Here is a 12,248-nt window from a genome sequence, read left to right as displayed (position 1 = left end):
CTTACAGAATTAAAGTTTGGGTGACCAGGCATAAACATGGCAGTGTATATAAAATTGCTTTCTTTTTTTGTTTTAAAGATTTTTATTTATTTATTTGAGAGAGAGACCGTGCGCACAAGCAGGGGGAGGGACAGAGGGAGAGCGAGAAACAGACTCCCTGTGGAGCAGGGAGCCTGATGTGGGGCTTGATCCCAGGACCACCGGATCATGACATGAGCCAAAGGCAGATGCTTAACCGACTAACCCACCCAGGTACCCCAAAATTACTTTCAACATTATAAAGTCAATACCAGGGGCGCCTGGGTGGCTCAGTGGGTTAAGCCGCTGCCTTCGGCTAAGGTCATGATCTCAGGGTCCTGGGATCGAGTTCCGCATCGGGCTCTCTGCTCAGCAGGGAGCCTGCTTCCCTCTCTCTCTCTCTCTCTGCCTGCCTCTCTGCCTACTTGTGATCTCTCTCTGTCAAATAAATAAATAAAAATCTTTAAAAAAAATAAATAAAGTCAATACCATTGTAAGACAATAGAGGTTGAAGTGGTGGTGAGAACCCACTTTCTGCCCACCCTCTTCTTAGTTTCCCCCAAAGGGACGCCCAATTAATACTACAATTGGTTAAGTTCTGGGGTCAGCAAAACTTTGTCTGTAAAGGGTCAGAAAGTAAATATTTGAGGCTTTGCCTGCTGAGAGGCAAAACTGGGGTTCAAATTCAGTTGTCCCACCTTCACGGTGGAAGCGTAGTCTCACTCCCCCTCAGGGCCTTCTCTTGCTTCTCTGACACACAGTGATCTGTCCTCCTGGGAACTCACCACAAGAGCCTGCATCCCCCTTTAGGCACTGCCCTTATGGTGCTGGGTCATTTTTCATATGGGTGAGCAGGTTAAGGGCACAGACTCTGGGACTGGATTCCAGCTGAACTCCTTGCTAGCAGCATGATTTCTGACTACTTCTTTGACCTAGTCAGATGCTTCAGTTTCTCTATGAGTAAAAGTACCTACTTTACTGTGTTGTTATAAAGATTGAACAGCTGATGTGTCCAATGTCTGAGAATAGCACACAGCAGAGTGCAAAGCACTCTGCAAGAATGTCACTCTTCTTTTGAATCCCCTCACCCAACCAATAACTTACAAATGGAAAACTCTGCTTAGCTTGTGGGCCACATAGAAACAGCTCACTGGAGGTGGCCCGTGGGCCACAGTTGGCTGACCTGTGGTCAAATTCAAGGACGATTATGGAATTGTACTGCTAGCGGCCTGCACTGCGGTCAACTGAAAGGCACATTGTTTCCTTTTCATCCTCTTCCACTTGGCAGGTAAGTGGGTTGAAATAGATGTGAATCTTCAGGGCAAGGCCAGCCAGATCCTTGCTTGAGTTCCACTGTCAAGGGGTGGTATTGGGAAAGTGATCTGGAGTCCCTTTTTGGGGCGCGGGCTTCCTATTCGTTATCTCCTCCGCCTATCTCCTTTTGTCTCACCCTCTTCTATTAAGTCCTTGTAACATGTGGCTGGCCAGTAGGGATTAAAATCCCGAGATTTAGATTCAGTATTCAGTGGGAAGATGGAGGTCTTTAGGACTTCCCCTTTGAAATTGGCCAAGTTATTTTTGCAGTGAGACTTTGATTCCTATTTCTTATTCCTTAGTGGAAAGGGCCCTTGGGAATCTTAGGTTGGGGGTGGGCAGAAAGGGATGATTGGTAGATCCAGATTCTGACATTCCCAGTGCCCAGCGGTCACACCATCAAATGCCTTCAGTGCGCCATGATAGCTCCAAAAGGGGCTGCAGGGAAAGGAGCTTACCTAGCTGGTGACGCATCTGTCCCTGTAGTTCAGCTTCCTCCTTGCGGGCTTGGGACCAGATGTCTACTTTCTTCAGGGCAGAAAGGAGTGGTGAGGTCCACATGATGTCAGCTTTATCTGCATCTGAACAGAGAAGAAGACAGTTGTTGGAGTAAGGGCCCAGGGCTGTGGCTAAAGTAAGAAGAGCCAGAGGTAGTATCAGATGTGACAGATGGCTGGAAAGACAGGCCCAGGGTCCTCTGATGTGTATCGACACCCTGTATCATCCCCTCTCCTTGAGAGTGGGTTGCATCTAGTAACTAATTTCTAATGAGCAGCATATGGTACAGGTGATGAGATCAGGATACAAGACGGTTGCTTCCATTTTCCTTCGTCCCTTCTCGCTTGCTCTGAAGGAAGCCGGCTGCCATGCTGTGAGCTCCTCCATGAAGTCCACAGTCAGCAAGAACGGAGGTCTCTGGCCAACAACCACAGGACGGGACATTGATTCCCCAGGCAAACCTTAAAGTGACAGCAGCCTTAGCCCAACATCTCGGTGGAGCCTGTAGGAGACTCTGAGCCACAGGCACCCGGCTCCCCCAAGCGGCACCACATTCCTGACCTGCACAAACTGAGATAATCAGTTTGTAGTGTTAAGCTATCGAATTTTCAGATAGTTTGTTACATAGCAACAGAAAATGAGTACGATGAGTTTCTCTATGTTCTCTATGTTTTACCTGAAGAACCTTCCATGGCCACACAGTTAGAGAGCTGGGAGCCCTGACCATCGTCTTAGAACTTATCAAACATGATCAGCATTGGCGGCAGCAGAGAATGCTGTGCTGGTGACCAGCCTTACCTGTTGCAGGCCCCTGGTCCCCCAGGCCTGGGCCACGACCTTGAGCTCCCTGTAGCACCGCAGTGATGCTCTTCAGGAAGGGGATCAGGAGCGGGCAAGCAGCAGCCGGGTCCCTGAGAGAAGGGGTGAACTTTCCATAGAATCTGTCTCCAGGGTAATTCTCCAAACATGCAGGGGAGCCTGACGCAATGATCTAGGACAAAATAGAACTCGGTTCCACATGTGGCTCCCACCTCTCTCACGGGGCTGCTTTGGGAACTACCCTCCGAAGCCCCCACTGAACTGGACATGCAGATCTCCATGGCCACGTCCAAGGCCGTACCTGGGTGTGGAAGAGGTGGAGGCGGCTCAGCTCCCGCTGGTACTGCAGGAGGCCGAGGGCCCTATCCAGAAAGTTCTGTCTGTGCCTTACCACCTCCCGACACTCCTCAGAGAGACGCTCAGCCACCTAGAGCACAGGAAGTGAAAGGCCCACATGAAAAGGGAGCTTCCGTCTCTCCTCCCACTCCCCTCCCAACCTATCTGCTGCCCCTTGGGCCCATTCATTCCTGACTGTCACGCTGCTCTGAAGAACCACACTGACAACCCGGGAGCACGTGCTCCTCCCGCGTGGGTCTGCTTATCAGCCTCCACGCCTCACCTTCCAGGGACGGTTCCAGACGTCCGGGCTCGGACTACTATGCTGCTGCAGCCACGTCTCCTGCTCCTGGCCCCGCAGCCGGCCGCCCGCCTGCCTGAGCTTCTCTGCTGTCTGTGCTAAAGTCCGCAGAACTTTCTGCACGCCTAGCATCATCTGTGCCTCCTGCTCCCACTCCTCTCTGTCTGCTGCAAGGGGCAGAGAAAGGGGCCACGTGAGAGCAGCCACCCTAGGGGAGAGGGAGAAGAAGAAAAGACAGGGTTTATGGGACTCCATGGGGACGGAGCCCGGTGGGGCGGGTGAGCCTGCTGGTGAGCGTTCAGAGGGACGGACGGACTCCCCACCAGGCAGCTGTGGGAGGCATCCCTACTCCCGGGAGATTTCTGCTCTTGGGATCTGGGCCCCACCTTGAGAGAGCAGGCTCCGCTCGGGCCCACGCTGGGTGCTCAGGGCCCTGGCTCGCCTCTCAGTCTCCTGCAGGCGCCTGGCCTCCAGCACTGCCCGGGCCTCCTCAGCAGCCCCCAGCTGCACAGGACAGGAAACACAAAGGAAGGCAGGAGCCGTGGGCTAGGCCGTCTCAGGGCTATCCTTCCGCCTCCACCCTTAGACTCTCCGGGATGGCCAGAGTCTAGGGCCTGGAGCCAGGTGTCTGCCCTGAGACAGGTCCCACTTCTGCAGTCAGCGGGGGAGACAAAGGGTCCGCACTTACAGGAGATGCCTGTGCAGCCTGGAGGGGGGGTGGTGTGGGGGGGGCTGTGAGGTGGGGCCTCTGGGCCTCACCTGCCTCCGGGCGTCTTTGCCAGAAACGGAGAGCAGCTCGACACTCAGCTGCCCCAGGCGTTCGGCTAGATGCAGCTCTTCCTGCTCCTGGCACTGCCAGTACTGCTCCCGGGCTATCAGCTCCTTCTCCAAGGTGTCCAGCTGCAACATCCGACCGGTTTGCGGCTCCTACGCTTCTCCTCACAACCTGGGGACTCATCAAAGGTCCCCAGGGCCTCTCCTCTAGACAGGGGCCTCCGTCACTCTCCGGCGTCCAGGACTATGCTGGTGAGGCTGTTGGCTTGATCGTAATAACTGTGACCCCGCCTCCAGACCGCAGCCCCCTTCTCCCTCCCTCTAAAGCCCGGCCTCTGTGGAGCCACCTGGCCCCCTGCCCCCACCTTCCTCTTGGGAGGCCGGGGCAGGGGGGCGTGCGGCAGCGGGAAGCTGTTCTTGTCCCCTCATCTCACCCCTTCAGACGCCTCTGTGAAACTGTGAGTCAGGGCAAGAATTAAAGTGTCTTGGCTGCTAACGAGAATCTCTTACAACACATCCATCTTTGTTCCTGAAATGAACCAGGCCGAGAATGTATGGGAGGACCCGAAGTCATTTCCATTTCCATGGAGACCTGCCAAGGGCTGAATTATTGCAATAACCTCCTGACAGGCCTTCCTTCTCCAGGCTGGCCCTGCTCCCATCCATCCTCTGCAAGGCTGCCAGAGAGAACTTTCTAGAATGCTGATGACATATCCACATGCGCACACACAAAAATGTCTGGAAGGAGATGTGCCAACCTGTTAATAGTGGCTGCACTGGTGGGAGACTGGGGGCGAGGTGAGTGGTGTCTGCATGGGGGAGCTGCTGACGGCAGATGGGGGAGAGCGATGGGGAGGAGGGACCTTGCGCTTCTTCATTTACATACGTTAAGACATGTAGGATTATAAGTAATTTATTTTCTTTTTGTATTGTGCCAAGTTTTCCAAATTTAAGAGTCTTAAAAATATTCCTATCTGATCATATCACATGTCTACTTAGAATCCTTCAGTGGCTCCCCATGGCTTTCACAGTAAGCCACATTTCCAGGCCTCAGCCAGGCACCCGAAGCTGTTCGTGATTGGTTTCCTGCCTTCCTTGCTGGCCACCCTTCACCCTCCCAGGACAGCCGTGGTATCACGCTCCCCACCTTTGGCCGTGCTGACCCCTCGAGGCATCTTCTGGACTCAGCCCAGGTGTTACCTCTTTAGGGAAGCCTTCCTTGAGCTTTCCTGCATGTGATTTGGATGTCCCTCCCCTGTGCTCCCTTAACGCCCTTATAAACCATGATCCTGATTGGAATCCTTGGCCGACAGGAGCCCCGTCTAGTTCTTCTGCATCTCAACACCTAACACAGTGCCTGGAACCTAGAGGGTACTCAGTGTGCAGCTGCTGGATGAATTGGGAAAAGGAACAGTATGAATGGCTTCTACGAACCAGACCAGGGTCTCTCACTCCCCGAGGCAGGGCCTCCAGCCCTTGGACGATGGGCACCACCAGTCCAGTAGAGGGGTCTGTCTGAGCACCAATGACGGGACCAGGTTCCCCGGTGAAGGGGTCTATGGCCTGAGCCCCAATCGAGATTGGGATAAGACCTGTGGGAAAGCAAGAGAGAAAGAAGGAAGGGGTGGTCATGGAAAGACGCAAACATGGTGGAAGGGAGCTGAAGGACCCCTGAGAACCCCTTTTGCCCTTCGAGGGGTTCTGAGCTGGATTGGAGGGATTCTCGGAGGCCATTGACCCTGAAGGTGAAGTTCTGAAGTGCTGGTTTTTGAAAAGACCCACTTTTCTCAATGGGGGATAAATGACCTGTGGTCCTCTGATTCTGGAATCTCAGCAGCCCTAGCGGAGGTGTCAGAAGGACCCCATCCTATGACTCAAGAGTAAATGGAGTGGGGATACCCTTCCTGGAAAGCACTTTCCAGGGCTTTCTCACCCAGGGCTAAGTCACAACCCTAATCCCCCTGGGACTTTCACAGGTCCCCAGTTCCCTCCTACCTTTGCCATCAGCATCTTCCATTGAACCTGCCAGGGGTGTGGCATCACCTGAATTCCCATCAGTCTCCATGCCCAGGATGGGCACCATGAGCCCTGAGCCCTCAGGGTCTGGGATCTCCATCCCGTATAGGACCGGGACCCACAGCTCTGTCCCAGGATAGCACATCATCCCTAATACAAGGGGGAGTTAGCAGAGAGAAGAGTGGTTGAAGGCTAAGTGCCAGGCTCAAAGGGCTAATCCCTGACCCGAGAGGCTTCCCTGCAAAGACTGCATTTGTTTCCTCTGGGGCCTTGCTTGGCCTTTTGAATTCAGGAGGAAGGTACTGAGTGGCCTTGGGGTCTCTGGGAGGCTGAGAACAATTTCTAGGCCACACTAAAAAGGTAAAAAGAAAAGTATCAAATATTCTTGGGTACCCACCATGTACCAAAAGTCTGAGCTTGGGAACTTCTTACAAATTACATTTTATTTGGCCCTACAATGGAACCTAAAGTATATACTGTTTTTATCCTCATTTTAAAGATGTTAAAACAGAGTGAAGTCTAGTAACTTGCCCAACGTCTAAGAGTCATTAAATAGTGGGACAGGGATTCAAACTCGAATCAGTTCTGACCCCAAACCCTGGTTCTTTTTTGTCACATTATGGGCGGAAGCTTCTAGAGAGAATGACTGAGGTAAGCTCCAGGAAGGTGCCCCTCCTACTTCCTCTCCTCACCCATCCTTGTATTAGTGGAGGTGTAAAACGGGTTTCATAACACGTTACACTGTTGGGGACGCTCTGAAATAACAGGAGAACATATATTTCACGATCGTGACATGTAAGACCCTGCAGGATTGGCAAGAGAACAGAGTTCAAGCCCAGCATTCGCGGGGTCGGGCATGAAGCCACCACACTCCTCTCTTCCCTCTGTTCCGTGTGCGTGTGTGTGTGACCCGTGGGGCTGCAGTCCTGTCCTCGAGCTTATGAGCTGAGGGTACAGAGGCACCGGGTCATTCAGGGCTTGGGATGCCAGGGGCCCAAAAGCCCAGGTCTCAGTCAGTAGGTACCTATTCTCCCACCACTGGCCATGATGGCCTCTGCTGTCCCCAGCTGCCGCTCCAGTCTCCGAGCCTGCTGCAGGGCATGGTGCAGACTCAAGCCCAGTGCCTGTCTCGTGTCCTTGATGGTAGTCTCCAGAAGCCTCTGTGTCCTCGACCCCGGCCTCTCCCGGTAGCTCTGGAGCATGGCAACCGCTCGTCTCTGGGCCATCAACACGTTGGCGTCCAGCAGGGCCTGTGATCCTCCCATGTGGGGCACTGTCTGGCCCTCCCGCCGAGAAGCTCCCTGCAGCCGGACCGTCTTCCCGCTCAGAGGCTCCTCGAAGCAGTCACCAGGCAGCATAAGGCTCCCCGAGGCGTCTCGCAGCCCCCCCAGGGCAAACACCTGACCTGGCAGCGGAACCCAAGAGGGTGAGGTAGGAAGGGGCTGAACAGAGATGCAGGGAGATGATGCATAAAGGAGGACCAGGGCCTGCAGACTGGGTGAGCACAGGGGTGGGGGACTGGAAGTGAGGGGAAGGGGACAGGGAAGCCAGGACCGAGGATGCAGGTGGTGTAATAGCAGAGTGGGGATAAAGGGTGGAAAGGTGGCTTTGGGGTGATTTCAGCCTGGACCAGAATATGGGGCATGTAAGGGACTGGGGGACTGGAAAAGCCAAGCTGGGCAGAGAGGAGGGCGGGGAAGCCCAGCACTGGGGACGGCGGATACCTGTGTTTTCATCCAACCCGACTCCCAGGATTGGCGAGATGCTTCCCGTGACTGGGTCCTCCATGGGGCCCCCCAACTCGAGGGGGGCCAAGGTCTTGGTGAGAGGATTGCAGTATGTGCCCCCAAGAGTGAGCCACTGCCTGGTTTGAGGATGAAGAGTCACAGCCAGCACAGGCACCTCGATGCCGGTTGTGGGGTCGGTCATGAGCGCCCCCAGCTGTGACGTCCGTCTGGGCTGCAGGATGGGCAGGTGGGTGGCGGGAGGGGAGCCTGTGGCCGGGCAGGTTGGGTAGGGCACATAGGGGAGGATGGCGGCTTCTGACGTTCGGATGCCACCTGGACGGGCAGAGACAAGGAGACAGGGAGACAGGGAGTGTTAGCACTGTTGGTCCGTCAGCCTCCCACCTGGCCCCGCAGAGCCTTCTTGTACCCAGTGGCTCTCCCCGGCCTCACCCTCTGCAGCAAGAATGTTAAAGTGAGGAGGAGGAGAAGGTGTTTGCTTCTCTGCTCATCATCATACCCCACAGTGCAAGGACAGAGCCCTGCTCCCTGCCTTGGGCTCCCGGGGAGATCCTCCCAGAGGATCCCAGCAGACTCTGGCAGGGCGGGAGCTCCTTCGTGGTCAGGGTCTCACCGGAACTGAAGTCAGTGGTGGGCACCAGGGTAGCTCCCTGCAGATCGTACCCCAGATTTCCAGCTTCAGGCAGCACCTTCCCAGTGTTGGGGTGGATGAAGTAGCCAGGGGGTACGGATCCTGCATGGCCACTGGCTGGAAGCATTGCACAGTTGGGGCCAGGGACCATCAGCTTGGTAACGGGATTCACGCTGATGTCCGGGATGCCCCCATTAGGGTCTGCTGAGGCTGCTGGAAAGCAAATTATGGCTCAGCTCTGCATGTGAGGTGGACGGGCCAGGCTAGGGGCTCCCTGGGCTGGTGCCTGGAAGGAGCTGGAAGAACCCCAGCCCAACCCCAGTAGCAAGTGCTCCCTGAGGGCAGAGCATCTTGTTTTTTGCTGAGCACAGGGCTTGACCCCCCCTGCAAGACACAACACTGTGATATCATCACAGTCCAGGCTGGCAGGGGCTGGAAAGACTTTGGGAAAAAATGGTGACAGCCTATCAGTCACCTGATGGGGCTGGGGACTCCGTGTACTCAGAATTCCCACAGAGAACCCAAGAGGATCCTTCTCCCACTCTTCATTTCCAGGCAAGTCCAGCATTCTCCAAATAGGCCTTTTGTACTCATCCGTTGGGCTTTTGCTCTCAGAAAATGTTCCCTTAGGTATAAAGCCATGCTTTGGGGCAGTTTGGCTCAGTTCCTCCCCTGTTCTTTCCAGTTTGCAGGCTCCCTCTTCAGCAACACAGCTGTTGGCCCACACACTGCCCAGGAAGGCCTTCCCAGCTTTGGGGGTTTCCACTTTGCTCTGTCCTTCTCCTCCCCTGCAAGGTGTCCTGGGGGTGGGGCAAGAATCTGCGGGCCCTGTGTACCTGAACTCTGCCGGGCCAGGTTTGGGGGGGCGGCAAGGGGGAGCAGAACCCACCTGGCCGCAGCAGTTCCGCCCCGGTGCCGGAACCCAGGACGCCCCAGGCCTTCAGGCGGTGGCCCTCCTGCAGCACAGCCTGGGACAGGCGGCTCAGAGCAGCATCCAGGGGGGGCACTTCCCTGCGGGGAGCCGGGGGGACAAGAGAGAGGCCGGATCAGGGGCCACGCTGTGAGGCATGGGTAAAGGACCCTCTGCTGTGGCCCGTTCTGGACCTGGGGAAGCCACACTCGCTCCTACCCTAGGCCACATGTCAGCAAGCCTGACTCAGAGGCACCAGCTACACACCCTTCTGGCTTCGGCCGGGTCCGGGAGGACTTCGCGGGCCCGGAGCCCACCTGGGCCTTCAGCAGCCGCCGGGCCGCCATCAGCTCGGAGCAGAAAGACGCCCACTGCTCCTGGCGGGCCCCGAGGTCTTGGCGGAGGAGCCTCAGCTGGTGACCGAGGCTGGCCGCATACTGGCCCGCCAGACGCCCCCTGCGCCCGGCCTCCTCCTCCGCGGCGCTGGCAGCGGCCTCAGCAGCCTGAGGTCAGAGACAGCGCTGCCTGCCAGCCCGCCCGCGGGGCTGCAGACGCCCGACGGCCCGCAGCAGCCCAAGGGCCACGCACCATGCGAGACCCGGCAGGAAGCTCCAGAACATTCTGCGGCAGGCCTAGCAGCAGCGGCAAGGGGATGAGAAATCCCCGGGGGTGGGCGGAGGGGCTAGGAGCCCTGGGCCCTGGGAGATGGAACCGTGGGAGAGGGGCCACGGGGGACGGGGTGGGGGTGCCGGGCTCAGGGGCCCCTCCGAGCCCCATTTAGGCACAGGGACCAGGTGGAAAGGTGTGAACTCAGGCCGACCTGTTGCAGCTCCTTCGGGGGACTCCCCAGACGCTGGCCCGCAGAAGCCGGGGTGCGACGCTCAGCGCCCCACAGCTGCCGCAGAGAACGGGCTTCACTCATGAGTCTGAGGCAGAGGAGTTTGAGCTGCGGGAGAGCGCGGCGTGCACCTGTGACCGCGAGCCGCGCACCTGCAACCGCGCGCCGCGGCCTCGCGGCCCCACTCGTTGCTTTGATCACAGCGCCCTCTGCTGCCCGTCAGTGGAGGGACGCCACAGCCCCCTGACCCAGCTTCCCTACTTGGACTTCTAGTGTGTGCGTGGTTTTTACCCCCCTCCCAAGGCCTGTCACCTACTGGCCTGAATTTATACATTCCAGTGGGGCTACTGAGGACCAGGAATGGGGATCTGAAGACTCCAGAGGGGGGTCTTAATAGATTTCCTATCACTGATCTGAGGTCCAAAGTTCTGAAAATTAGCCCTAAATTTAATCTGAAATCTTCTATCCCCACTCCCATATACTTTCCTTTTCCCTGGTTCTGATGAGTAGATGAAGGATTTCTTCAGGTTCTCTATCCTGTAACCAGCTGCGTTTTGCGATGAACCCGCTTCCAACCCCATTCACTTCTCCAGCTTCTCCACTTACCTCTTCCTTGGTCTGGCTGAGTTTTGTTGTCACAGACAGAGACTGTCTGAGCAGGATTGCAAAGAAGCATTCTGGGTCAAACCACTCCAGGTCTACCTGCTCCTCGGCCTCCCAGCACCCACCTGTCAGGGGGCAGGAAGCAGGATTAGCCTCCCGAAATGCAAAGATAAGCCTCCCTGCTGATCTTCCCTGAACCTTCTTCCTGTGGATCCTCAATGGTCAAGACACAGTCTTGCTTGTAACAGCCCTGATGAGGACCTCATTAGAAACACAGAATTCTAGATTCTACCTCTGACCCATTGCAGAAGGTCCCCATGTAATTCACCATCACATTTAAGTTGGGGTGCTCTTATCTGAAGAGTGTACTTTGAGGAACAAGGGTAGAAGGTCACTTGGTGTGACACAGGAGTGCCTTCTGGGAGCTGCTCCTCTAGCTAGTGCTGGACATCTCCTGACTCGGGTGGGTACTTTGTACATGGTTATATTACTTTTCTTTTGGAAAGTTTTTTTTTTTTTTTTTTTTTTTTTTTAAGATTTTACTTATTTATTTGAAAGAGAGCATGAGCAGAGGGAGAGGCAGATGGAGAGGGAGAAGCAGACTTCCCCACTGAATAGGGAGCCCGATTCGGGGCTTGATCCTAAGACCCTGGGATCATGACCTGAGCCAAAGGCAGATGCTTAGCCAACTGAACCACCCAGGTGCCCCTTGAAAAGTTTTTATTTAGATGTCTCTATCCCCCTCAGCATGTACTTCTAGAACCAGGCAGTGTCTGGCATACCGTGGCCATCCAATACATATTTACTGAACAAATGAATAAATGAAATGCGGAAGAACAGAACCATGAGTAATCTGGGAACATGAGAAAGGGAAGCGGGGGGTGGCCAGTTGGATTTGGGGACCCCTCTGGGATTCTAACCTGAGTCTGTCACTCACCGTGATCTCCCTCAACCCTGGGCGTATCAGAATCTTGGTGTGATCGACCTCTCCTCACTGACGTCATCCCAGGCCTTGGGGAGGTGTAGGCATCCAGGTTGTATCCTTGCTGATGCTTCCGGAAGGTGGGGTTGGGAGTGGCCTTCCGGGCCCAGCTCAGGCTGTGACACTGAATCTACACGGTACATAATGTGGCAATGTGAGGGACAGGGGGAAGCATCTTCTTTGAAGACCAGCCGGAGGAAGAGCCCTGCTCAGCTGAAGAGAGGGAGAACCTCGTCTTCTTGTTTGGACCATTCCCACTGCCTATCTCCTTGTGCCCCCACCCTCCATCCATCCTTTCTTCTACCCTATTGCTAGAGTAAAAATAAAATTCTTACCAGGGTTTCTCTCTCTTGCTTGAAAGTTTTTTGTTTTGTTTTGTTCAAAGGTTTTATTTATTTGTTTTTTAAGATTTTGTTTATTTAATTGGCAGAGAGACAGTGAGAGAGGGAACACAAGCAGGGGG

At 55.2% G+C, this 12,248-nt stretch overlaps 1 protein-coding gene across 1 annotated transcript in view; it reads right to left on the bottom strand.

Annotated features, from left to right (window-relative positions):
- LOC309841228 (uncharacterized protein) overlaps positions 1-10,281 on the bottom strand; it is a gene marked incomplete at its 3' end in the record, with an annotated part of 13,921 nt that extends 3,640 nt beyond the window's left edge. The window contains exons 1-13 of the mRNA XM_082684156.1: positions 10,173-10,281; positions 9,342-9,463; positions 8,435-8,665; positions 7,801-8,136; positions 7,101-7,481; positions 6,056-6,226; positions 5,495-5,652; positions 4,046-4,186; positions 3,673-3,790; positions 3,269-3,453; positions 2,951-3,076; positions 2,629-2,821; positions 1,791-1,913 (exon numbers count right to left, since the gene is read on the bottom strand). Of these exons, the coding sequence (XP_082540282.1) occupies positions 1,791-1,913; positions 2,629-2,821; positions 2,951-3,076; positions 3,269-3,453; positions 3,673-3,790; positions 4,046-4,186; positions 5,495-5,652; positions 6,056-6,226; positions 7,101-7,481; positions 7,801-8,136; positions 8,435-8,603 (2,101 nt within the window). The 5' untranslated portion in view covers positions 8,604-8,665; positions 9,342-9,463; positions 10,173-10,281. The remainder of the gene's footprint in view (positions 1-1,790; positions 1,914-2,628; positions 2,822-2,950; positions 3,077-3,268; positions 3,454-3,672; positions 3,791-4,045; positions 4,187-5,494; positions 5,653-6,055; positions 6,227-7,100; positions 7,482-7,800; positions 8,137-8,434; positions 8,666-9,341; positions 9,464-10,172) is intronic.
- Positions 10,282-12,248: the final 1,967 nt, after the last annotated feature.

Source organism: Mustela nivalis (assembly GCF_964662115.1).
Source record: "Mustela nivalis genome assembly, chromosome: 9".
NCBI classification, from domain to species: Eukaryota; Metazoa; Chordata; class Mammalia; order Carnivora; family Mustelidae; genus Mustela; species Mustela nivalis.
Note: the sequence above shows the minus strand (reverse complement) of the source record. Positions and strands in the feature narration are given on the sequence as shown.